The sequence below is a fragment of the Rhinatrema bivittatum genome, chromosome 6 (genome assembly GCF_901001135.1).
Source record: "Rhinatrema bivittatum chromosome 6, aRhiBiv1.1, whole genome shotgun sequence".
Lineage (NCBI taxonomy): Eukaryota > Metazoa > Chordata > Amphibia > Gymnophiona > Rhinatrematidae > Rhinatrema > Rhinatrema bivittatum.
Genome location: NC_042620.1, coordinates 207,049,749 through 207,076,302, shown reverse-complemented (window position 1 = coordinate 207,076,302; position 26,554 = coordinate 207,049,749). Strand labels below are relative to the sequence as shown.

Sequence of the window (26,554 nt, the reverse complement as noted above, 5' to 3'; positions counted from 1 at the left end):
GCTACTGATGCAATTAATAGCCACTGCTATTAATTGCATCAGTAGCATGGGTTCTTCTTAGTGTTTGGGTAATTGCCAGGTTCTTGTGGCCTGGTTTTTGGCCTCTGTTGGAAACAGGATGCTGGGCTTGATGGACCCTTGGTCTGTTCCAGCATGGCAATTTCTTATGTTCTTATGTTCTTATTTACCTGCCTGAATATATTTATTCTGACTTAGAGCAGGAGTAAGTCCAGGTGGGCTGCTTTTTGTCCACATAGCTGCCATTATTTTCAGTGGAAGGAGAAATATGTTTCCTTTCTTTTCCTCCTAAGAAAAATCATACTATTTCCTTTTAATCTGTCTAATTACTGTTTTGAAGCTATTTCTTGCTGCATTTAAAGAAGGAGCACTAAGATGGCTGCTTCACATCATTGCACTTGTCTGTCAAAAACTGCATTGACAATCCCTACATATTGCACAATCACTAGTCACACATGCCCACCCCCATGGATTTTTAAAGAAAATTTAGCAGCCTATTGTTCATTGTCTGGAGCAGAGGACAGATGCCAAATGAATAAATAAATTTGCAACTCTTTCTTACTGTCACTCTCACAAGTATAATTTCAGGAGTTTTCCTGCTTATAATTTATCCTTACTCTGCATTAAGATCCATCATTCATGAACACACCAAAGAAAACTCAAAAAGCCTAGAAAAATCCATTAAAAACTAATACTCTTTGGGATAGATTTTAAAAGAAGCGTGTGTGGCCTACATGTGTGTGTGCTACCCAGCGCACACAAGGGGGTCCACAATTGTGCACCTTGCTTGCGTCGAGCCACGCTGCCTTCCCCATTCCCTCCCAGGCTGCTACGAAATCAGAGTGGCCTGTGAGGGAACTTCCCTTTCTCCTAGCCTGACCTTCACATTCCTTCCCCTAACCTTTCCCCCCCAGCACTACTCTAACTCTCCCCCCAAATTATCCTACCTTTTGAGCTTGCCTGGAGGCCGGCAACTTGCCAGCATGCGATCCTCTGACACAGCGGCAATGGCCGCTGTGTCGGAGGCCTCTGGCCCCGCCCCCGCCCTCGGACCGCCCCACCCTGCTCCCGGACCACCCCTTTTGTAAAACCCCGGGACTTACATGCGTTCTGGGGCTTTACGCACGCCGCTGGGCCTTTTTAAAAATAGGCCCAGCGGCGTGCGTAAGACAGGTTACGCGCGTAAATCCAGAGGATTTACGTGTGTAACCTTTTGAAAATCTGGCCCTTTCTGCATCGGGGGATTCTCTCTTTGATTGATTCGATCACCTTTTTGTGGATGGCAGAAAGAGTACTAGTTTTGAAACATAGACCTGTGCCGGAGAAGCATCAGAGATGAGTTATCTTTCCAAAGACATGTTTTAATAGCATATAAAACTCTTAAATACCGGTATATTGATAAATAGGACCAGTGATTAAATTATGGGTTTGGTAAAAAGAAAAAAAAATGAAATCAGACTAAGTGAAGCCAATGATAAATTAAAAAATTGTAGAAATTTGATGTGTGGTATAAGGAAGAAACTTAAGTTGATATAGTGTGTCTATGATTTTGTTTTTTCAGTTTGTAGACTTTAGTTACCTTACAACTGTACCCATAGGACCGTAGGGATGAATACATTTGACTTTACTTCTATTGACCACAGCTATCACATGCTTTTGGCATAAATTTACATAGTCATATCACATATAGGTCTTCTCAGACAAAGCAGTGAATCACCACACAGACAAGTTTCACTCCCAATATACAAGGCATATATGATTCTCAGGATCATTTTTATGATTAGTCTGGTTCCTGAGCTTTGCAGTCATTCAGAGATTCATTTGAACAGCTGTATTTATAGTGGGGAGGGAGGCATCCTCACTGACTGGGTAGTCACAAAAGTGGAGTGTTCCCGTGCAGGATGGTTAGCTGGTGGAACCCTGCAGTCTCCTCTCCAAATAGACAAATAAAGCTTTCACAGTTCTGAGCAGTGGAGTAGACCCAGCAGTGATGATCCGGTAGTGGCCTGCAGAGCAGGGTACGCCCGGAAGTTCCTCTCGAAGAGTAGAGATACCTCAGAAGTGCAGATCCGGTAGTGGCTCGTGGAATGGGGTACGCCGAAGTGTCTGCACTGTAGATGATGATGATGATGACTGAGGTGCAGGAGCCCGGAAGGGAACTTGTAGATGGTGAGGCAGATCCTGCAGCACAAGGTGTACTGGAAGGAAGTCACTGAAGAGAGAATGGTAGTGGCCCGAGGCACAGGGTACACCACAGGGAAGCTTCAGGAAGATGGTAACGTAGAGTCAGTAGTAGAATACTCACAAAGGAAGTTCTAAACAGAGTCCCAAGGAATGAGTCAGGTAGATTCTCCAGGCAGGAAGGCCCTCCGAGGAGCGGATAGCCAGGACGTGGAGAGGCCCCCGAGGAGTGGGTACCTAGAGCATCCAAGACCCAGAGAGAGCCTGGAACTTAGAAGTCCAAACGAAGGGTGGAATTAAGCAGGATGGAAGACCTTGCTAACTCAAAGAGTAGGAAGCAGGAAGGAGTTTAAATATCCCTCCCTGAAGTGACATCATCAAGAGGGCCGCCCAGGGTTCCCGCCCTGGGCCCTTTAAATTCTTATAAGAAGTGAGGGGGGGGGTGAGAATAGCTGGGGGAACTATCAAAGTTAGTTATAGGGGAAAAATAGATCTGTCTCTTTGGCAGTAAGGTCTTGGGGGGAGAGGAGGAGGGTGGTTCGAGGGGAAGAGGGTCAGGGTGCGGCGATAGGGCACAACGTTGGCACAGAGGGGTAAGGCAGTAATGGGCAATAGTGAGTAGGCCCGAAGTGGACGCACGAAGGGGCGCACTAAGAGGCAGGCCCCTTAGGTCATGTTCCTTCATGCGTGTGACGCCCAGCACGCGGCGCTGTAGAAGCGTGCCCTAATTTAAAGGGCTGTTTGTCCTTCCTCCCAGGCGCCTACGTAGGCGCGGCTCCTGCTTCCTGATTGGAGGCAGGGGAGCGCAGGGAGGGCAGCTGGGTGTAGAGTTGGGGGGATGGCGGCGTTAGGCTTACTTTTTTTTCTTTTGCCTGTCGCCTCCTCTCTTCCTTGTCTTTCGCCGGGGTGAAGAAACTGGGCTGGAGTCTCTCTCTGTTTGCAGTCTCTCTCTCTCTCTCTCTGGTGGGGCTCTCAGAGCCAGACTCGATGGGGTCTCTTTCCTAGACCCTTCCGGTGATCCCTTCCGGTGTGGCTGGTTCGTCACTTAGCCGCGTAGGGAAGGACTCGAGGCGCTCGGCCCACCAGTGGGGTGGCAACGGCGGCCTGGGAAATCTGGCTCCAGTAGCGGCGAGCAGGTAGGTTCTCACGGCGGAGTCGGAAGCTGGTGCGATCTCGCGGCGGTGTCAGGAGCTGGTGCGATCTCGCAGCGGTGTCGGGCGGAGTCAGGACGTGGATCGGTCGCAAACGCAGCTCCGAGGAGGTGAGCGAGGTGAAAAAGGGGGCTTTGTGTCTGCGCGCCCTAATTTAAAGGGCTGTTTGTCCTTCCTCCCAGGTGCCTACATAGGCGCGGCTCCCGCTTCCTGATTGGAGGCAGGGGAGCGTAGGGAGGGCAGCTGGGCGTAGAGTTGGGGGGATGGCGGCGTTAGGCTTACTTTTTTTTCTTTTGCCTGTCGCCTCCTCTCTTCCTTGTCTTTCGCTGGGGTGAAGAAACTGGGCTGGAGTCTCTCTCTGTTTGCAGTCTCTCTCTCTCTCTCTGGTGGGGCTCTCAGAGCCAGACTCGATGGGGTCTCTTTCCTAGACCCTTCCGGTGATCCCTTCCGGTGTGGCTGGTTCAGCACTTAGCCGCGTGGGGAAGGACTCAAGGCGCTCGGCCCACCGGTGGGGTGGCATCAGCGGCCTGGGAAATCTGGCTCCGGTAGCAGCGAGCAGGTAGGTTCTCACGGCGGAGTTGGGAGCTGGTGATAGCCGCTGAATCGGTAGACAGATGGATCCCAAGATACTTAATGGAATCATCTGCCCATTTCAAGGGAAAGAAGCCACCCCAACTCTCCTGAAGGGTAGAAGGAAAGGCCAAGGCCTCCGATTTGGTCCAATTAATTCTTAAACCGGAAAACATGCCAAAAGCCGTAACCAGGTCAAGAAGAGCAGGCAACAACAGTTGCGGAGCCATGAGGAAAAGTAAAGCATCATCAGCGAAGGCAGCATACTTAAAAATCTCCTGCTGGGTCTGAGAGTGAAACAGCACTCCACGAATTACTGGCGAAGCCTGTATTGCCAGTAGCATAGGCTCTAGGGTGAGTAAGAACAACAAGGGGGACAGCGGACACCCTTGTCGAGTACCACACAATAGAGGAAAGGGAATGGAGGACTCCCCATTGACTAAAATTGAAGCAACCGGGTCTTGGTAAAGTAGTTGAATACTCTGGTAAAAAAAAAACCCATTAAACCCTATTGAGTGAAGTAACCGAAACATATAGCCCCACTCCACCCTATCGAAGGCTTTTTCGGCATCAAGACTCACCATAAGATATGGGATATCCAATCTCCTACAAAGCGCCATGGCTGCCGTGACCCGCCGGATGTTAGTGAGTGCGTATCGTTGCTTAACAAAGCCCACCTGACCGGGCTGAATCAAATACGGCAAGATATCCCTCAAACGTGCAGTTAAGATCTTGGCTAACAGTTTATGATCCACATTTAACAAGGAAATGGGATGATAGGAGGCCGGCAGTAGGGGATCTCTCCCCGGCTTTGGAATGAGAGTCACATGCGCCATATTCTCATGGGTGGGAAAGGTCCCCAGCTCTATCAAGGCATTAAACACTAAGGGGAGAAGACCTGCTAGGGGTTCAAGCAGACACTGGAAGAACTCAGAACTGTATCCATCTGGACCCGGAGCCTTCAATTTCTTAGCACCTTGAATAGCGAGCCATACTTCCTCATCCGTTATGGGCTCATCCAAGTGCCTACTTTGCACCAACGTAATGGAGGGGAGATTCAGGTTCTCACAGAAATCATCCTAATTTACAGTGTTCCAACCTTCCAACTTATAAAGCGTAGAATAATAATTGTGAAAAGACTCCAATATAGCTGAATTAGTATTAACCACCCGGCCTCCAGCTGTCTTAATTGCGGGAATATGATGGGAGCCCCTTGCAGACTTGACCAGATTAGCTAACATTTTCCCAGGCTTATTTCCATGTCTATACAACTTGAACTGATAATACTGGACACTTTTTTGCCCATTGATGCAAAAGGGAATTGATCGCCGTCTGCAGACAGATGTAGGATTCTCTATGAGAAGGGGACCGGGAACCAAGCATAACCCGTTTAGCTTTTTGAAGTTGCGCACTTAGTGATAAAAGTTGTTTATCCAGGGATTTCCTCCTATGGGCTAAGAAAGAAATAATATTGCCCCCTCAAAACCGCCTTAGCGGTGTGCCAAAACAAGATAGGGTTCCCACTATGCTGGGCATTCAGTTTTGCGAAATCTGCCCACCTCTCCTTTAGGTACTCTTGGAAAGATACATCCTCCACTAGAAAATAAGGATAACCTCAGTGCCTTCTTGCGGGATTGGCATGGGCCTCCGTCAATTCCAACCAAATCGGAGCATGATCGGAAAGAATAATATCCCCAATTCCTGCCATGGCAACCTGAGAAAAATAATGCACACTAATCAAAAAATAGTCCAGGCGAGATTGCGTTGCATGCACCCTGGAGAGATGGGTAAAGTCCTTCTCGAAAGGGTGCAGGGTCCTCCAAGAATCTACTAAATGCAAAGCCATTTCCAAAAGATGAATCCCCTTACTTGGAACACCAGGGTTGGAGGACGCTGAAGACCTATCCCACCCATGATCTCTGAGGCCATTGAAATCTCCTCCAACCATCACCACTTGAGCGATATATGGAAGAAGTAACTTATGCAGCTCCTGAAAAAAAGAGGCTTGATGCATGTTGGGGGCATATGCACAGCATAGCACCATAGGGACTTGGTTAAGTTCAACCACTAAAATCAAATACCGACCCTGAGGATCTTTGATTTCCATCAGGACTTTAAGAGGGAGATTTTTCTGAATTAATATGGCCACCCCTGCGGATTTGGAACTACCAGTTGCAAAATGCACCCAGCCTTATCTCAATTTGGCATGCTCCACATCAGTCAAATGAGTTTCCTGGAGGAAGGCCAGGTCAGCTGCCTTCCGTTTCAGGGCCTGATCTTAGACCTTTTAATGGGGGAATTAATCCCACAGACATTCCATAAATATATCAAAGTACCTCGACTACCCAGCTACCGAGACCAACCATAAGGATTGACCAAGACACTGACATTTCAAGAAGAGAGATGGCCATCCCAGCATGGACCAACTCTTGGACACTGTAACTCCCACTGCTCGTGGACAAGGAATAGACATAGAGCATAGTCTCCCACCCTTGCCCTCCCCCCACCTTCCCAATCCCACCCCCCTACTACCCCCAGTCACCCCCCCCCCGCTCATGAAAACCCACCCCCTCCGACCCCTTCCTACCATTTAACTTCTCATACTAACCCCCTCCTTACAAGATCATTAGAGATGCTAAAGGCTCCACCCCTCCCGATCCAGCCCCATCCCCCTACCCCAACAAAGAGAAGAAATGCAAACAGGACAGCAAACTGTAAAATACAGTAAGAATAGATTGAACACAACGTAACTTTATATAATAGCATTGACGCAAAGGGCTGTAAATAGAACAGGCAGCTGCAAGCATACACCAAGGGGAAGAGCAGCACTGTAGAGAAAACCAATAGCGCTAAAAGCCTCCAACCCGATGAAACATGCAGACATGAAACTACAGCATCGCAATGCCGCTTAAATGTCCGGTGCCCAAACCAAGAGCACACCTAAAGGGATGTGCAGAAAATTGAGGACCTGCGTCAATTCCATGCGATAGTCAAAGGACAGCATTCATGTAGCAGGCCAGACAAAAACCAAGAGAAGAGAAAAAAAACTCCAAACTTCAGCGGCCCACGAAGCATCAAGATTTCTCTCCGACTCCTGCAACAGATTGGTCCAACATCACTATGTACGCACGTAGTTCTCCGACCTCCGAAAACCATCTGGGACCTCCTGGGGTGGAGACGCGAACCCTGGCCAGATAAATTAAAATGGCGCACTGCCCTAAATTATGCAGCTGGGCACAATATGGCGTTAATACGCGGCGCTGTGAAGACAAAGCTGCAGAAAAGTCTTGGAAGACTAAAATTTTCTTGCCTTCAAACAGTAAGCATTTTCCGCCACGTACCGCTTGCAGGATGGCTTCTTTATGTCAAAATTTAAAATTTTTGCAATTAGGATTCTCGGTTGATCTTGTTGCGCCTATTTCTGGCCTAAACGATGGGCCCTCTCAATGCGTAGGGGGCCATGCGCCACGGAGAGATGAAGCTCTTGCATCAGCCATGCTTCTAAAAGTTTGGGGAGGTCCCGTTCATCCAGCGACTCCGGTAGCCCCACAAAACATAGATTATTTATTTATTTTTATTTATTTAAAAACTTTTCTATACCGTCATTAAGTTAGGTACCATCATAACGGTTTACAGGAAGGTACCAATATTAATATTGGAAAACAGATAAAATCTATCACTAAACAAGTGCCAAGACTTTACGGTAATATAGCTCGTTTATAATTACTCATAATTGTAAGTGTTATCATGTTCTATCATGTCCATTCTTTATTGTATCATATTTTTAAAATTGAGAGCAAACATATTTAAAAATAAAAGTAGAATATATACGCGTGTAGTTTGGGGTAGTGTGCATGAGTGTTCTGCAGATTGGTTTTTGGGTTTTTTTTTCCCTTTATCCCTGTATACTACTCTCCTTTCTCATTGTTGTAAGCTTGTTTAAATAACCATGTTTTCAAGTGTTTTCTGAAGGTTTTGATGTCTGTTTGTAAGCGGATCTCGACAGGCATGGCATTCCATAGCATAGGACCTGCTAAGGAAAGCGCTCTTTCCCTTACTTGGGTTAGTTTAGCTGTTTTAATTGAGGGGATGGTCAGTAAGGCTTTATTTGCTGATCTTAGGTTTCTGTTAGGGACGTGTAGGTGAAGGGCTGTATTCAGCCATTCGGCTTTTTCGTTATGTATTAATTTATGTATGGTACATAGGGTTTTGTAATGTATTCTTTGCTCGATGGATAACCAGTGTAATTCTATTAGGGTTTCAGTGATGTGGTCTCTTTTATTTTTACCAGTCAGAATTCTGGCAGCTGTATTCTGCATTATTTGGAGTGGTCTGATTGTTGTGTGTGGTAATCCAAGTAGGAGGGAATTACAGTAGTCAGTGCTAGCGAAAAGTAGAGCCTGTAGCACTGATCGGAAGTTATTTGTTGTAAGTAGGGGTTTTAGTCTTCTAAGGGTCATGAGTTTGGCATATCCTTCACTTACTTTTAGCGATATGTGTTGTTTTAGGTTAAGTTCAGTGTCAATTATTACTCCGAGGTTTCTCACTTTTTCTGAGAGTTTAATTGTTTGGTTGTTTTTGAGTGTGATACGGTTTTGGATGAATTCAATGTTTTTGCGTTCCAGTAATAGGAATTCTGTTTTCTCTATGTTAATCACTAATTCCATCTGGTTCAGTAATTGTTTGATGATATCCAGATACATGTTTGCTATGTTCAGTGTCTTTTCAATTGTGTCATCAATGGGTAAGATTAACTGAATATCATCAGTATAAATGTAATGTGTGATGCTTAGACCCGCTAGTAGGTGACATAATGGTAGTAAGTATATGTTGAATAGGGTGGCTGATAATGCTGATCCCTGAGGGACTCCTGTTTGAAGGTTTATTTTATTTGACCTTACGTCCTTTATCTGTACTTGGTAGTATCTGTTATCTAAGTATGATTGGAACCATTTGATTGTTTTGTTACTTAATCCTATTTCTTCTAATCTATTTAGTAGTATGTTATGATTTACGGTATCAAATGCTGCTGATAGGTCGAGCATCATCAGTATGTACCGCTTACCGCTGTGAAAGCCTCTCATGATGTTATCAGTAAGGGCAAGTAGTAGGGTTTCTGTGCTGTAGTTTTTGCAAAAACCATGCTGTGATGGATATAGGATATTAAGAACATAAGAACATAAGAAAATGCCATACTGGGTCAGACCAAGGGTCCATCAAGCCCAGCATCCTGTTTCCAACAGTGGCCAATCCAGGCCATAAGAACCTGGCAAGTACCCAAAAACTAAGTCTATTCCATGTAACCATTGCTAATGGCAGTGGCTATTCTCTAAGTGAACTTAATAGCAGGTAATGGACTTCTCCTCCAAGAACTTATCCAATCCTTTTTTAAACACAGCTATACTTACTGCACGAACCACATTCTCTGGCAACAAATTCCAGAGTTTAATTGTGCGTTGAGTAAAAAAGAACTTTCTCCGATTAGTTTTAAATGTGCCCCATGCTAACTTCATGGAGTGTCCCCTAGTCTTTCTACTATCCGAAAGAGTAAATAACCGATTCACATCTACCCGTTCTAGACCTCTCATGATTTTAAACACCTCTATCATATCCCCCCTCAGTCGTCTCTTCTCCAAGCTGAAAAGTCCTAACCTCTTTAGTCTTTCCTCATAGGGGAGTTGTTCCATTCCCCTTATCATTTTGGTAGCCCTTCTCTGTACCTTCTCCATCGCAATTATATCTTTTTTGAGATGCGGCGACCAGAATTGTACACAGTATTCAAGGTGCGGTCTCACCATGGAGCGATACAGAGGCATTATGACATTTTCCGTTTTATTCATCATTCCTTTTCTAATAATTCCCAACATTCTGTTTGCTTTTTTGACTGCCGCAGCACACTGAACCGACGATTTCAATGTGTTATCCACTATGACACCTAGATCTCTTTCTTGGGTTGTAGCACCTAATATGGAACCCAACATCGTGTAATTATAGCATGGGTTATTTTTCCCTATATGCATCACCTTGCACTTATCCACATTAAATTTCATCTGCCATTTGGATGCCCAATTTTCCAGTCTCACAAGGTCTTCCTGCAATTTATCACAATCTGCTTGTGATTTAACTACTCTGAACAATTTCGTGTCATCTGCAAATTTGATTATCTCACTCGTCGTATTTCTTTCCAGATCATTTATAAATATATTGAACAGTAAGGGTCCCAATACAGATCCCTGAGGCACTCCACTGTCCACTCCCTTCCACTGAGAAAATTGCCCATTTAATCCTACTCTCTGTTTCCTGTCTTTTAGCCAGTTTGCAATCCACGAAAGGACATCGCCACCTATCCCATGACTTTTTACTTTTCCTAGAAGCCTCTCATGAGGAACTTTGTCAAACGCCTTCTGAAAATCCAAGTATACTATATCTACCGGTTCACCTTTATCCACATGTTTATTAACTCCTTCAAAAAAGTGAAGCAGATTTGTGAGGCAAGACTTGCCCTGGGTAAAGCCATGCTGACTTTGTTCCATTAAACCATGTCTTTCTATATGTTCTGTGATTTTGATGTTTAGAACACTTTCCACTATTTTTCCTGGCACTGAAGTCAGGCTAACCGGTCTGTAGTTTCCCGGATCGCCCCTGGAGCCCTTTTTAAATATTGCGGTTACATTTGCTATCCTCCAGTCTTCAGGTACAATGGATGATTTTAATGATAAGTTACAAATTTTTACTAATAGGTCTGAAATTTCATTTTTTAGTTCCTTCAGAACTCTGGGGTGTATACCATCCGGTCCAGGTGATTTACTACTCTTCAGTTTGTCAATCAGGCCTAGCACATCTTCTAGGTTCACCGTGATTTGATTCAGTCCATCTGAATCATTACCCATGAAAACCTTCTCCATTACGGGTACCTCCCCAACATCCTCTTCAGTAAACACCGAAGCAAAGAAATCATTTAATCTTTCCGCGATGGCCTTATCTTCTCTAAGTGCCCCTTTAACCCCTCGATCATCTAACGGTCCAACTGACTCCCTTACAGGCTTTCTGCTTCGGATATATTTAAAAAAGTTTTTACTGTGAGTTTTTGCCTCTACAGCCAACTTCTTTTCAAATTCTCTCTTAGCCTGTCTTATCAATGTCTTACATTTAACTTGCCAATGTTTATGCTTTATCCTATTTTCTTCTGTTGGATCCTTCTTCCAATTTTTGAATGAAGATCTTTTGGCTAAAATAGCTTCTTTCACCTCCCCTTTTAACCATGCCGGTAATCGTTTTGCCTTCTTTGCACCTTTCTTAATGTGTGGAATACATCTGGACTGTGCTTCTAGAATGGTATTTTTTAACAATGACCACGCCTCTTGGACATTTTTTACTTTTGTAGCTGCTCCTTTCAGTTTTTTTCTAACAATTTTTCTCATTTTATCAAAGTTTCCCTTTTGAAAGTTTGAAAGTTTGAAAGTTTATTCTCCAAGTGCTCAGCAAGTTGTTTTTGTATGGCTTTTTCTATTAGTTTTGCGATTAGTGGTAAGTTTGATACTGGCCTATAATTGTTCAGAATGTTTGGATCACTGTTTTTTTTCTTTAAAATCGGTTTTACAATTGCACCTTTTAGTGAGTCTGGCAAGGTACCTTCTGTTAATGATAGATTGATAATCTTTGTTAGTATCGGGGTTACTGTGTTGGCTACTTTCTTTATGTCCATGGTTGGTATAGTGTCTACTGCATGTGGGGCGGGGTTTATTCTTTTTAGCATGGTTTCGACTGTGATTTCATCGAATTCTGTCCATTGATTAACATCCGTTTTTTGCATTATAATGTTTTGTTTGGTTGTGTTAGGAATCTTGTTTTTTAGGTTCATAATTTTTTCATTAAAGAAAGTAGCTATTTCATCACATCTATTTTCTGGTAAGTTTTTGGGGGTATCAGTTTTATCATTGGCGAGATTTTTTACAATGCTGAATAGATCGGCAGGACCGGTTTTCCAGATCTTCTAACCGGTCTGTGTGTTGTGCGATCGCCGTCTGTAACTTGACAAGCTCGGACCTCGTGGTCTGAAGGCCATCTTCCGTCTCAGACACCCGCTGTTCCAGCTCTTGAAAACGCTTGTCATAGCCAGCGATGGAGACAGTAAGACCAGAGATTTGGTTGGAGAGTTTTTTAAATTCAGGCTCCAGGGCTGTGACCACTGCGGCCCGAATATCCGCCCAATTCGCCGGTAATGGGGAGTCAGCCATTCCGGTGTCATTATCAGACAGTGTGTCTGCAGGCCGGTTTCTCTCCCTTTCCTTCTCCCTGTCTTTCTTAGCGATCCTCATTGACATTACCACCAGCAATATTCCCAGGAAGGCTTTAGGTTCTTAATACTGTGTTCCAAGCCCTGAATAAAAGTATGGGCTGCCCTAGATGAGGCTGGATGGTTTAGTAGGGAGCCAGCAAGGGAGAACTACATCCACTCCCCTGCACAGCGTCACGTGATCTCATAGTAGGTCTTTGACTGAAAAGAATATGGATTACTTCTCTTGCTGCCAATTAGAATACTTTAGAATACAGGGAATCTATTGCAAGAGTTACTAGTAAAGCCTCAAAAACAATGGGGGGAGCTTATGATGTAATACTAGTAATGAATGGCTGTAAGAACTTATCAACAAAAATGGTAGTAGGTTCTAAACAGGAACCAGTCCATGATACTACTGAACATCCAAGTGGTGTATCCAAAAATTTGTGTATTTTAAGAACCAAATAAGACATGAGTAAAATATTTTTCACAAAAAGGTTTCTTTTTGGGTGATGAAATCATGCGAAGAATACTGATGCAATTTGTGCTTGTATAAATACTAACAGATCTGCCAGTAACAGAATATAAATTAATATCAGAAAGTTGTTTTATACTTATATCTTCAGATGTTAATTTTTTTGCTAACTTTTTTTGCATGCATTTTGTTTTCTCAATCTTAAAAAATTAATAGATGCCAATAAGAAGGACATTGTGTTTCTGCTTGATGGCTCCGAAGATGTCAGAAGTGGTTTTCCTGCACTGGTCAGTTTCCTGCTAAGAGTAGTTGAAAACCTTGATGTGGGTCGTGACAGAGTGAGAATTGCTGTTGTCCAATATAGTGATGATGCCAAGGTCAACTTCTATTTGGACACATACTCAGACCGGCTAGGGGTGCTCAATGCTATTCGACGGTTATCTTTGTTGGGAGGATCTTCACTTAACACTGGTGCAGCTCTGGAATATGTAACTCAGAATGTCTTCACCAGACAAGCAGGGAGCAGAGCAGCGGAAGGAGTCCCTCAGTTTCTAATCTTGCTGACTGCTGGAAAATCAGAGGATGATGTGAGGAGACCATCAGCTGCCCTGAAGACGGGTGGAGTTGTGCCCTTTGCCATTGGAGCCAAGAATGCTGATGTCACAGAGCTGCAAACCATTTCTCTTAACCCAGATTTTGTTATTGCAGTTCCTGACTTTGATCAACTGGAAACTGTACAGCAACAGATTTCACAGAAGGTTACTGAACTGACCCAAGAACAAGTAACAACTCTGATCCAGTCAATTCCACAAATTCCTTCTTATTCAGGTAAGAAAATAAAATATAGGATCATGGTTCACCCATTGTTACGCATGTCCACAATTATAAAGTATGGTGAGGTATGGTGTTGATAAAACAGAGAGCAAGCATATTCACTATTTTCCCCATCAGTCACAAGACATTGGGGATTGAATTTTCAAAGCCATTTAAATGGTTGTTAGAAAATAGCCTGGGGCTCAGTACACATGAAAGTATATGTGTAACCCAATTTCACGTGCACTTTTACAAGAACTGGGAACATGTGTTCTTGGCAGTGAATATAAGTATAAATTAATCTATGCACATTATGCCTCTGAAGAGTGGGTGTAATCTTGCATAAGTTATTCTGTACTTGTAGCAGGCTAATTGCCTTCAGATTTTCAAAACAAACTTTTGCACACAAGTTCGCTAACTTTCAAACTGGCGCACAGGCGCACATTGGCATGTGTGCATTGGTGCATGCCCAGGGATGTGACCATTTTACAACTTGCACACATGTATGCACTCATTGTTGTGGGAGTCTCAGTTTAGTGGACCCTTGGGCCGACCTGCTGGAGACTGGGAATAGATGATCAATGTCTCTAATGAACAGCAGACCAGGAGGCAGATGTTCAGGCGGGACGTAATTGTTCTTCACACTGGAAGCTGGTATTCCCCCGGGAGGAGCCCGTAAAAGGGACTTGTGCCTTCACCATTGTAATTTAACCAGTTTGTTCAACTACGTCTTCCAAACCCCCCTGGTTTGATAGTCTGCAGTTCCCCCATACCCTAGACCCTTTAAACCCCTGAGAAATGGCTCTTTCTTTTTCTTTTTAAACTTACACCTCCTCCATAGCAGAAGTAAAGTTACGTGGCAGGGGACCTTGTTGCACACTGGAGAGAGTAAGTATTTACAGGCACATCTCTTGGCCAGGCCCCGAAATGCCCATGCCCCATCCATACCTCTCCCACATCCTGCCCCTTTTTGGAAACTTTGCAGATGAGTACATAGTGTGTATCTGGGAGCTTTTTAAAATTGTGTCAGCTTGTAAATCCAATTTAGACACGTATCCACTAATTGATGAATGCCAAGCTTTTAAAATTCACCTTTTTGAGTATTAGTGGTAAAGTCTGTGCATAAAATGTAGACAAGAACTTTACCTAACCATGCACAGTTAAAAAAATTACCCTCAGAGAGGTTAATTTTCAATAAGACCTCTGCAGGTAAACAGTGTTCCTGTTTCCTGGGTGGTAACTCCTAGGATAGAACCTAACATTGTTTATCTACAGCAAGGGTTATTTTTCCCTATATGCATCACCTTTCACTTGTCCACATTAAATTTCATCTGCCATTTGGAAGCCCAATCTTCCAGTCTCACAAGGTCCTCCTGAAATTTATCACAATTTGCTTGAGATTTAAATACTCTGCAAAATTTTGTGTCATCCGCAAATGTGATCACATCACTTGTCATGCCCCTTCCAGATAATTAATAAATATATTAAAAAGCACAGGTCCAAGTACAGATCCCTGAAGAACTCCAGTGTTTACTTTTTTCCACTGAGAAAATTAACCATTTAATCTTGCTCTCTATTTCCTGTCTTAACCAGTTTGCAATCGACAAAAGGACATCGCCTCCTATCCCATAACCTTTTAGTTTTCTTAGAAGCCTCTCATACAGGACTTTGTCAAACGCCTTCTGAAAATCCAAATATACCACATCTACCAGTTCACCTTTGTTCAAATGTTTATTTAACCCTTCAAAAAAATGTAGGAGTTTTGTGAGGCAAGACTTGAGTAAATCCATTCTGACCGTGTCTATCTAAATGTTTTGTGATTTTATTCTTTATAACAGTTTCCATGATTTTTCCCAGCACTGAAGTCAGGCTCACTAGTCTATAGTTTCCTGGGTCACCCCTGGTGCTCTTTTTAAATATCGAGATTATATTGGCTACCTTCCAGTCTTCAGATACAATGCATGATTTTAATGATATATTACAAACTAATTGAAATAGGTCTAAAATTTTATTTTATAGTTCTTTCAGAACCTTGAGCTGTATACCATCCAGTCCAGGTGATTTACTACTCTTCAGTTTGACAATCTGGCCTACCACATCTTCCAGATTCACCATGATTTGGTTCAGTTAATTTTACCTTGAGTGAAAAAATACTTTCTCCTATTTGTTTTAAATCTGCAACCTATTAGCTTCATGGAATGTCCCCAGTTCTAGTACTACTGGAAATGATAAATAGCAGTTCCCTATTTACCCATTCCACATCCCTCATGATTTTATAGACCTCTATCATATTTCCTCTCTGCCATCTCTTCTTTAAGCTGAAGATCCCTAACCTGTATAGACTTTCCTCATGGCAGAGTTGTTCCATTGCCTTTATCATCTCCTTTCTTCACCTTTTCTAGTTCTGCTATATGTTTTTTGATATGGGGTAACCAGAAGTGCACACAATGCTGAAGGTACGGTCATACCATGATATAGAGGCAAGATTATATATCTTCCATTTTATTTTCCAATCCTCTCCTTATAATACCTAATATTCTATTTGCTTTTTTGACTGCTTAAACATAGTGAACCAAGGGCTTCAAGGTATTGCCCACTGTGACTCCAAGATCTATTCCTGGATGGTGACACCTAATATAGAACCCAGGATTTTATACATATTGTTTAGATTTTGCTTCTCCATATGTTTTGCTATGCACTTGTCCACATTGAATTTCATCTGTCATTTAGATGCCTAATCCCCCAGACTTGCAAGGTCTTCTTGTGATTTAACTACTTTGAACAATTTTGTGTCATCTGCAAATCTGATAACCTCACTCATCACTCCCTTTCCCAGATCATTTATAAATATATTATAAAGCAACGGTCCTAGTACAGATCATTGTGCACTCCACTGATTACCTTTCTCAAATGAGAGAAATCACCATTCAGGTTTACTCTTTGCTGCTAATCTTTTAACCAGTTACCAGTCTACAATAGGACATTGCCTCCTATCCCTTGATTTTTTAATTTCCTGATGAGCTTCTCATGAGGGACTCTGACAAATGCCTTTTGAAAATCCAGATACACTATTTTACCTGACTCACCATGTTGGCTCTGTACCATTAATTTATGTCTATCCAGTTGGCCAGTAATTTTGTTCTTCAGAATAGCTTCTACTATTGTATCTGTTACCAGTGTCAAGCTCCCTATCTGTAGTTCCCGGATCACCCCTAGACCCCTTTTTAAAAATGAATGTTATATTGGCTACCTGCCAATTCCCAGATCCCATAGCTAATTTGAATGAGAAGTTAGGGATTACTAATAATAGGTCTGCAATTTCATTTTTCAGTTTCTTCAGAACCAGATCTGGTGATTTGTTACTGTTTAGTTTGTCAGTTTTCTCTATTACATCTTCCTGGTTCAATATGATTTGCTTACATTCCTTTGAATTAGTATCCTCAAAGAATGTGTCTGGTAAGTTATCTACTTGATACTTTTCTCAGTAAAGATAGAAGCCAAGAATTAATTTAGTTTTCTGCTATAGCCTTATCTTCCCTGAGTGCCCCTCACTCATCTAACAGTGCAACCAACTTGCTCACAGATTCCTTGCTTTAAAAATACTTGAAAAGGATTTTATTTTGGATTTTTGCCTCACTGGCAATCTTTTTTTTCAAATTCCCTTTTGGCTTGCCTTATTAATACTTTAAATCTAAGTTGCCAGTGTATATGCTCTTTCTTATTTTCTTCATTTAGATCCAGCTTCCAGTTTTTGAAAGATGATTTTTTTGCGATAATAGTCGCTTTCACTTCACAATTTAACCATGCTGGCAGTTGGTCTTTTCTAATGCATGGAATACATCTTGTGTGGGCTTCCAATGCAGTGTTTTTCAACAACATCCATACCTCTTATAAACTTTAAATCTTAGTAAGAGTTGCATTCAGTTTTTTTCTAACTAATTTTCTCATTTTCAAATAGTCTCTTTGTTTAAAATTAAATGCCTCTGCAGAAGTTTTCAGATAATCCCTTAGCTCAGGGGTCGGGAACCTTTTTGGCTGAGAGAGCCATGAACGCCACATATTTTAAAATGTAATTCTGTGAGAGCCATACTAACTACAACCCCCCACCCTCCTGACTCCCCCAAGACCTACCAAATTAATTTACTACAACCCCCTACTCTCCTGATGCCCCCAAGACCTGCCAAAAGTCCCTGGTGATCCAGCGGGGGTCCAGGGCTCACAGACAAATCTTTAATAAAAAAGTAAAAATCTAATAAAGCCCCCCACCCTCCTGACCCCCCCAAGACCTGCCAAAAGTCCCTGGTGGTCCAGCGGGGGTCCAGGAGCGATCTCCTGGACTTGGGCTGTCGGCTGCCAGTAGTCAAAGTGGTGCCGACGGCCCTTTGCTTTCACTATGTCACTGGGGTCGACCAATGGCGGCAGTAGCCCCTGTGACATAGTAAGGGCAAAGGGCCGTCGACGCCATTTTGATTACTGGCAGCCGACGGCCCTTTGCCCAATGTCACAGGGGCTACCGCCACCATTGGTCGACTCCAGTGACATAGTGAGGGCAAAGGGCCGTTGGCGCCATTTTGACTACTGGCAGCCGACAGCCCAAGTCCAGGAGATCGCTCCTGGACCACCAGGGACTTTTGGCAGGTCTTGGGGGGTGTCAGGAGGGTGGGGGATTTTGTTAAATTTTTACTTTTTTATTAAAGATTTGTCTGCGAGCCAGATGCAGCCATCAAAAGAGCCATATCTGGCTCCCGAGCCATAGGTTCCTGACCCCTGCCTTAGCTGATTATCTGAAATATGATTAAGTTTTGATCACTATTACCAAGCATTCCAACAGGACCAGATTTAGGGGAAAGGGTGCTCTGGGCAAAAAGTGCCTCCCCAACTGATGGAGCTCCCCCATCCTCTTTTTGGCTGTGGCTGGGTGGGATCCGCTGTGGCCTCACAATTCCAGTCTTCAACTGTGGAGGGATAAGATCCTCCATGGCCAGTAGGGATGTGCAGGGGTAAAAAATGTATTTTGTTTTTTGGTTCATTTTCAGGAGGTTTTTTCCTCATGAATTTTGATTTGTTTAATGTTTGATTCATTTCTCTCATTTAAGAAAACAAATATTGGAGATTACATATTGTCCATTCTCAAAATTCAGATGGAGTCTGCAACATTTTCATGGTAAACTTGATGTACTCTATTATTATTGGATTTACTTTGATTAATTCAAGGCAATTAACATCCAAGGGTTTGGAATGCTATCAAAGTCTTTCTTATAATCAATCCATGCAGTACTGAAGTTTGAACTATGTATACAGCTGGTCATAATTGCTTTATTCAGCATCAGCTACTCTTGGTTCCTTATGTTCCTTTTATGTTTCCTTTCTTTTCAATTGCCAAGATTTTATTAGAATCAATATGATGATATATTTTATCTGCAATGATTGCAGTGAACAGCAAGCAGGTTATTGGTGAATAGCTTTTGGGGACAATATTTGGCTGTCCCTTGGCAGGAAACATGTTCTTCCTATTCTTAGCCATTGTGGAGTTTATTCTGTCTGTCTGATCAATTGGTTTTTTCAATTAGCCAGGTCTTTGTGGAGAGAAATCAAATGTTTGAGCCAAAAGTTGGGCATGCCATCAGAGTCAGGGAACTTCCAATTTGGGGCTGATTTTAACCTGGCTCCCAGCTCAGTCGTCGTAACTTCAGTCCATGCCATAATTTTGATGTTTGCCTGTTCTATGCTCCCCTGTATGCTGGGCAACCATTCTGCTTTTCTGTTATGCGCTACAGGATCTTCATACAAATTTTTTCAAAACTGCTCTGTTTCTTCTTTTGTTGGTGGTGTTTTAACTTCACTAATGTTGTTTTTCTCCATTTTCCTACCAAACTGCTTCAGGTTCTCCCTAAATGTTTTATCTGGTGCCTCTCTTTCCTGTTTTCTTTATATCTTCACAGCTTCTGCTGTTATTTTCAAGTTATAATTAAATGACACAAATTCTTTCCTGTGTGCCTCTGCACTTTTTGAACACTGATCTTTTTGCCTTTTTTTTCATCCACCTCTTCACAGAGCCATATTGGTTTCTTTTTCCTCTTACTTTTATTCACTTTTCAGACAAGGACTGGAACTGGAGCTTGAGTGCAGGGAAGGACTGGAATAGGAGCTAGACTAAGTCAGGACAGGACAGGGCGAGACAAGAACAAAACAGAACATGGATCATAAAGGCCCAAAGGCAGCGTTAGGCAGGGAAGGCCCTGGAGGGCAAGACAATGGAAAGTAGGGATGTGAATCGGGCTTCGGACGATTGAAAATATTGTCGATATTTTCAAAATCGTCTGAAATTGGGGGCTCCCCCAAAACGATAGGAAAACCCAACAATATTGTTTGTGGGGGTTCTCTTATCGTTTTGGGGGAGGGCGGGAAAAAAAGCACACAAAAATAACCCCTAAACCCACCCCAACCTTTTAAAATTAATCCCTTTGCTTCCCCCACTCTCCCAACCCCCCCAAAAACATTTTACAGGTACCTGGTGGTCCAGTGGGTGTCCCGGGAGCGATCTCCCGCTCCCAGGCCGTCGGCTGCCACTAATCAAAATGGCGCCGATGGCCCTTTGTCCTTACCATGTGACAGGGTATCCGTGCCATTGGCCAGCCCCTGTCACATGGTAGGAGCACTGGATGTCCCGCGCCATTTTTAAAGATGAGAAAAGGGGAATGCAGTAGCAGTGGGGGTGTATTACCATATACCTAGCTAGAATGAATAGACGGATGATGGAATTAGGGAAGCTAACAAAATTAGCAACACAGTAATAATGGATGATTTCAATTACCCTAGTATTGACTTGTTAAATATCACATCAAGACATGCTAACGAGATAAAGTTTTTAGATGGAATAAATGACTGCATCATAGCGCAGCTGGTAAAAGAATCTCCCAAAGTGTACAAAACTTAGGAGTCACTAATGACTCCCTTTCTTCATGCTCAACCATATAAGAAATATCACCAACTCCTCCTTCTATAAACTACGACTGCTACATCACCTCAAGCCCCTTTTTGAATATGCTGACTTCAGGTCAGTCCTTCAATTCCTTCTTTTCTCAGATTTCGATTACTGTAACATCCTCCTGATGGGCCTACCTCTATACGCCACTCACTCTCTTCAGATCACACAAAACTTGGCTGCAAGGCTCCTAACCAACACTCTCATTCACAAACACTTTTCTCCTGTACTCAAAACTCTTCACTATCTCACCATCTCCTACCAATTACAATATAAGCTTTCTATGATCATCCATTCCTCAATCCATAACTTAAACTCCTCATGGCTGTCCTCAACAATAAAAATTGACAGCCCCTTCCGACAACTCAGATTGTCTAACCAGATGCTACTAGTCTCTCTGCCTACAAGTTCACCCATCTCGAGGAAACCAGATAATGCAGATTATTCTCTGCTGGACCACTCCTGTGGAACAACCTACCTAAAACAAAAAGATGTCTCTGAGAAAGATCTTTCTTCAAAAAAGCCCTAAAAACTTTCCTCTTCAAGAGAGCATTCCCCAACCTAGATGACAATGGGACTACCTTCTTCTCATCCCCCTTCAGTTGATGCTACCTAGTCTTCTAATTCCCTCTCCTCTAACCCCTAGCACTACCGAACTCAATCCCTCAATACTTGTCTATTCTCTCCCCCTTCCTTAAATTTTGTATCGCCTTCTCCCCTCTCTATTGTCTGTATATGTTCATATTGTACCCCGCTCAGAACGTAGGAAGGGTGGGTAATACGTGGTTTTAAATAAATAAATAAATAAATAAATAAGAACTGGCAAGAGGAAAGCAATTTTAGACCTAATCATTAGTAGAATATACGATTTGATGTGAGAAGTAATAGTGTTGGTGCCACTTGGGAATAGTGATAAAATTTGAGGGAGGATACTAAGAAAATCTCCTGTGATAGCATTTAACTTTCAAAAGAAGACTATGATCAAATGAGAAAATAATTAGGAAAAACCTGAAAGGAGCAACTGCAAAGGTTTACAGGCATGGGCATTGCTTAAATATACCATCTTGGAATTCAAGATCAGTTATATCCCATGCATTAAAAAACATGCAAGGAAAGCCAGATGACTGCCGGCATGGTTAAAAGGTGTGGCTATTCTAGCCAAAAGAATATTTTTCAAAAAATGGAAAAGGGATCCAAATGAAGAAAACAGGAACAGCAAAAGCATTGGCAAGTTAGATACAAAGCATTGATAAGAAAAACAAAGACAGAATCTGAAAGGAAGCTTGCTGTGGAAGCAAACACTCATAATAAAAATTTTTCAGGTACATTTGAAGCAAAAAGCCTGCAAGGGAGTCAGCTGGACCATTAGAAGATCGAGGGGGTAAAAAGACAAGACAAGGCCATAAAAGAGAGATTAAATAAATTTGTTGTTTCAGTCTTTACTGAGAAAGATGTAAGGCAGAAACCAATGCCAGAAATGATATTTAAAGGTGATTATTCAGAAGAGCCAAAACAAATCTCAATGAACTTGGAAGATGTAATTGACAAACTAAAAAGTAGCAAATCTTCTGGACCAGATAGTATATATCCCAGACTTCTAATAAAGCCGAAAAATGAAACTGCAGCCCTATTATTAGTAATCTTTAAACTATCATTAAAATCAGAATGATACCTGAAGATTGGAGGGTGTCCAATGTAATTCAATATTTAAAAAGGGTTCCAATGGTGATCCAGGAAACTACAGACCAGTAAGCTTTACGTCTGTGATGGGAAAATGGTTGAAACTATAAAAAGGAACAAATTAAATTCATTGAAGAGTTGACATTTAAAACTTCAACTTCTGTTATATCACCAAGGGGTAGATTTTTTAAAAAAGCGCGTTCGTGTACTTTCGTTTGCGCACCAGGCGCAAACAAAAGTATGCTGGATTTTATAAGATACGCGCATAGCCTCTAAAATCCTGGATCGGCGCGCGCAAGGCTGCCGATTTTGGGCAGCTGGCGTGCGCCGAGCCACGCAGCCTGTCACCGTTCCCTCCGAGGCCGCTCCGAAATCGGAGCGGCCTCGGAGGGAACTTTCTTTTGCCCTCCCCTCACCTTCCCCTCCCTTCCCCTACCTAACCCACCCCCCCGGCCCTATCTAAACCGCCCCCCTACCTTTATCCACGGATTTACGCCTCCCGGAGGGAGATGTAAATCCACGCGCGCCAGTGGGCTGCTGGTGCGCCGAGACTCGACCCGGGGTCGGTTCCGGAGGGCGCGGCCATGCCCCCGAAACGCCCCGGGCAGAAACCACGTCCCCTGTCCCGACCCCGAAACACCACGTCATCGGGTCCCGCCCCCTCGACATGCCCCCTTCCAAAAACCCTGGGACCTACGCGCGTCCCGGGGCTCTGCGCGCGCCGGCGGCCTATGGAAAATAGGCGCGCCGGCGCGCAAGGCCCTGCTCGCGTAAATCTGGGCGGATTTACGCGAGCAGGGCTTTTAAAATCCGCCCGCAAATGTAAACCAGGCATTGCCTTGTCATTTGGTGGAGAATCATACCATCATGGGACATTTATAAATGACAGGGAAGTATTTTTATAATTTGGCAATCAAAAAATCCATAAACACATTTCCTTTATTGGTCATGAGTTTGAGTGGGAGCAGACAGTTTTTGTTTTTTTTTAACAATTACAGTGTATCTGGATTTTCAAAAACCATTTAACAAAGTACCTCAAGAGAAACTCTTGAGTAAATTAAAAAGTCATGGAATAGGATGCAATGTTCTATAGTGGCTTGAGCACAGATTAAAACATGGTCAGTTTTCTCAATAGAGGAAGGTGAATGGTGGGTTGCCACAGGGATCTGTACCAGGACCATTGTTTTTTTAACATATTTATAAATAACCTAGAGACAGGAACAACAAGGAGGTTATCAAATTTGCTGATGATACAAAATTATGCAAAATTGTTAAATCACAAGGGGATTGTGAGTAATTGCAAGAGGATCTTGCGAGACTGGGTATCCAAATGGTAGATGACCTTTAATGTGGAAAAGTGCAAAGTAATGCACATAGGAAAGATCATCCCAAATTACAGGTACACAATACAAAGTTCCACATTTGGAGTCACCATCCAGGAAAAGAACCTAGATGTCATTACGGATAATCGGGTAGATTTTAAATAGGCCGCACGCATAAAATCCAGCCTTTATCCGCGTGGCCAGGCCTTGCACACTGAGCCTATTTTTGTAAAGTGTGGTATGCGCATAAGTGCCGGCCTTCCTGCAAGGAGTGGGCGTATTCGGGGGGGGGGGCATTGATCACTGTCCTGGAGCCTCATATGCCGGCAGCCGACCGGTGCGCACAACTTACTTCAGGTCAGGCCTTGAAGTAAGTTGGAAAACAAAAACAGAAAAAGCAAAAAGGTAGGATTTAGGTGTTGGGGAGGAGAGGAGAAGGGGAAGGGGAAAGGCCGTTAGGGTAGGGGGTAGAGAGGTTCCCTCCCAGTGCATTTCTTAATTGGAGCAGACTGGGAGGGAACTGGGGAAGGCTGGGCTGTGTTGCTGCGCGAAGTTTGCATAAATCCTCCCCCCCTTCCGCACGCCACCCACACATACGCGCGCGGATTATAAAATCCGGTGCGTATGTGCACGCTGCCTACATATTTTATAACATGTGCATGCCAGTGCATGCACATGTTATAAAATTTCTGCGTCCTTGTGCGCGTGCCAGGAAGCACACACGCATAGATGTGCATGCACTTCTCTTAAAATCTACCCCAATATGTTGAAATTCTCTGCTCAGTGTGTGGCAGTGGCCAAGAAAGCAAATAGAATGCTAACAACTTTTTTTTTTTTACTTTATATTTATTGAATTAAAAAAAAAAGTAAATAAACTTTGCATCAGAAATAAAATATACATTAATAAATACACAAGAAAGTAGAAAAATGTAGCCTCATTTCTTTAGTCCATAAAAATATGGGGAGGCCTAAAGAGACTAGAAGTAAACATAGAAGAAAAAAAAAAAAAACCAACTGTAAGAGAGATTCCTGATATTAATAAAGAACAATTACACTTTAACCGTAATTGAGAATTGGTGAGGAAGTGAGCAACTTTTTAGATTCTGAAAAAGATCTCAGTTGTTCAGGAGTAAATAAGACATGACATAATACTTTGCCGTACATTCACAAGGATATTGTAGCACAAAAGTTGTTCGTAAAGCGCTAACCTCTAGCTAAAGAGCCAGGAAACCTTTTCTCCTCTTCTGAGTAACTTTTGCTAAGACGGGAGAAATTCTTCACCTAAGAAACAAATATTCATATTCTTGAATTATAATCTCATATATTACTATCATTTAGCATAGATATAGGCTGTTGCAGCACCCCGTAAAATCCCAAAGCTGCTGGCAAAGAAAGACTCTGCCCAGACATCAGCGCTTCCCCAGCTCCCTCTGACACATCGGCCTCACTGACGTCACTAGTCGTCAATGCCTTGCTAACACCACCGGGGAAGTCGGCTTTGTACACTCAGCGGCAGGAGAAGATCCAGGGGACTGAGAGAAATTTCATCCCCTGGCGACTCCAGTAGTCCTCCACTGAACACCGCAAAGGGGATATCCATGCCTCCTACATCAGGAATCCAAGTCACAAAACTAATCAGGAAGATAAGGAGTCTCAGAGAGGCAGACACAAACCTTCCCTTTTCTTTTAGGTGACATATCAAATAGGAAAAAGATCACTTCTGCTTCACCCCAAAAAATCTTGCCTAGGGGAGCACCCCTTTAGCATGTGGCTTCGGCAATGTGCCATGGCTGCGCACTGCGGGCCCAGCTCTCAACTAGGTGTAGTCCAGCAGCATTGGTTGATTTCACGACAGCGCTAAGATCAAAGAGAGGAGGAGGAGGAGGACTACAAAATGAAAAAGATTAGGTCCAAAATGCAGGCGGCAGCAGCAGTAAGTTTCTTCAATTGGTTCACCCCATTCCAGTGCTCCAGGTCCAGCTCTCAAATAGGCACAATCCGGCGCAGCTGGATGACGTCTCAACAGCACCAAGAGCGAAGGGAGGAGGAGGAAGATGATAAAATGAAAAGACCGGGTCCAAAATACAGGAAAGCACAGCAATAATTCTCCACAGTTGGTTCACCCCCAGAATATTAGGAATTATTAAGAAAGGAAAGGAGAATAAAAGAGAGGCTATCATAATGCCTCTGTATTGCTCCATGATGAGACTGCACTTTGTATATTAAGTGCAATTCTGGTCACTGCATCACCAAAAAGATATAGCGGAATCAAAAAAGGTACCAAGAAGGTGACCAAAATGATAAAGGGGGATGAAACGATTCCCTTATGAGGAGGAAAGGCTGAAGAGGTTGGGAGAAGAGATGGCTGTGGGGAGATATGATAGAGGTCTAGAATTTAGCTGGATAAATCTTCAATATGCCAACTTAGCCATTTAGACAGATAATGTTTCAGTTATCCAGCTAAATGACTTATGAATATCAACCTCTTTATACTTATTTATTTTACTTATGTATCTATCATATTTCTGTACAACAATTCCAGTCTCAGGGAAATCACCCAAAACAGTTTACTAATATAAGAAAAGTAAAAATTCTATCATGCATAAAAGCAACAAACTAACGTAATGACAAAACAAGAAACTCATTAACAAAAATATAATAAAAACAGCAATAAATTAAGGGAGAATAATTTTCAAAAGGACTTTTGAGGGTAAAGTAGTGCTTTTCCCATAGAAACGGATCTTTAGAAAGCTGCGTGACTGGGCATAGTGGAGAGCTGTTCCAGAGACTGAAGTCTGGGTGGAGTTGGGACTATGCATATATGTAGAATATGGAGGCAATGAATACGCATCAGGCAGCTTTCATGGCAGGCAGGAAAAGGACTGAGCACACCTCAGGGCCCTCTTTTATTGTACATTCATACAAAGGCAGTTGATGTGTCATTACATGATTGGCTACTTTCCCCATAGCAACAGACGAGTCATTACACCATTGGCTTGGTTCAGGGGGTGTATACGGATCATTTCATTGGCTGCTGAATTCTATACCTCCTGTCTCCGTCCTGCCTCCGACCAGGGAACA

The 26,554-nt window shown here is 43.0% G+C and overlaps 1 protein-coding gene across 5 annotated transcripts in view; it reads left to right on the top strand.

Moving 5' to 3' along the window:
- COL6A3 (collagen type VI alpha 3 chain) overlaps nt 1-26,554 on the top strand; it is a 385,613-nt gene that overhangs the window by 95,768 nt on the left and 263,291 nt on the right. For all 5 annotated transcript variants that reach the window (XM_029606488.1, XM_029606487.1, XM_029606489.1 and 2 more), the window contains one exon: nt 12,890-13,501. In XM_029606488.1, the coding sequence (XP_029462348.1) occupies nt 12,890-13,501 (612 nt within the window). The remainder of the gene's footprint in view (nt 1-12,889; nt 13,502-26,554) is intronic.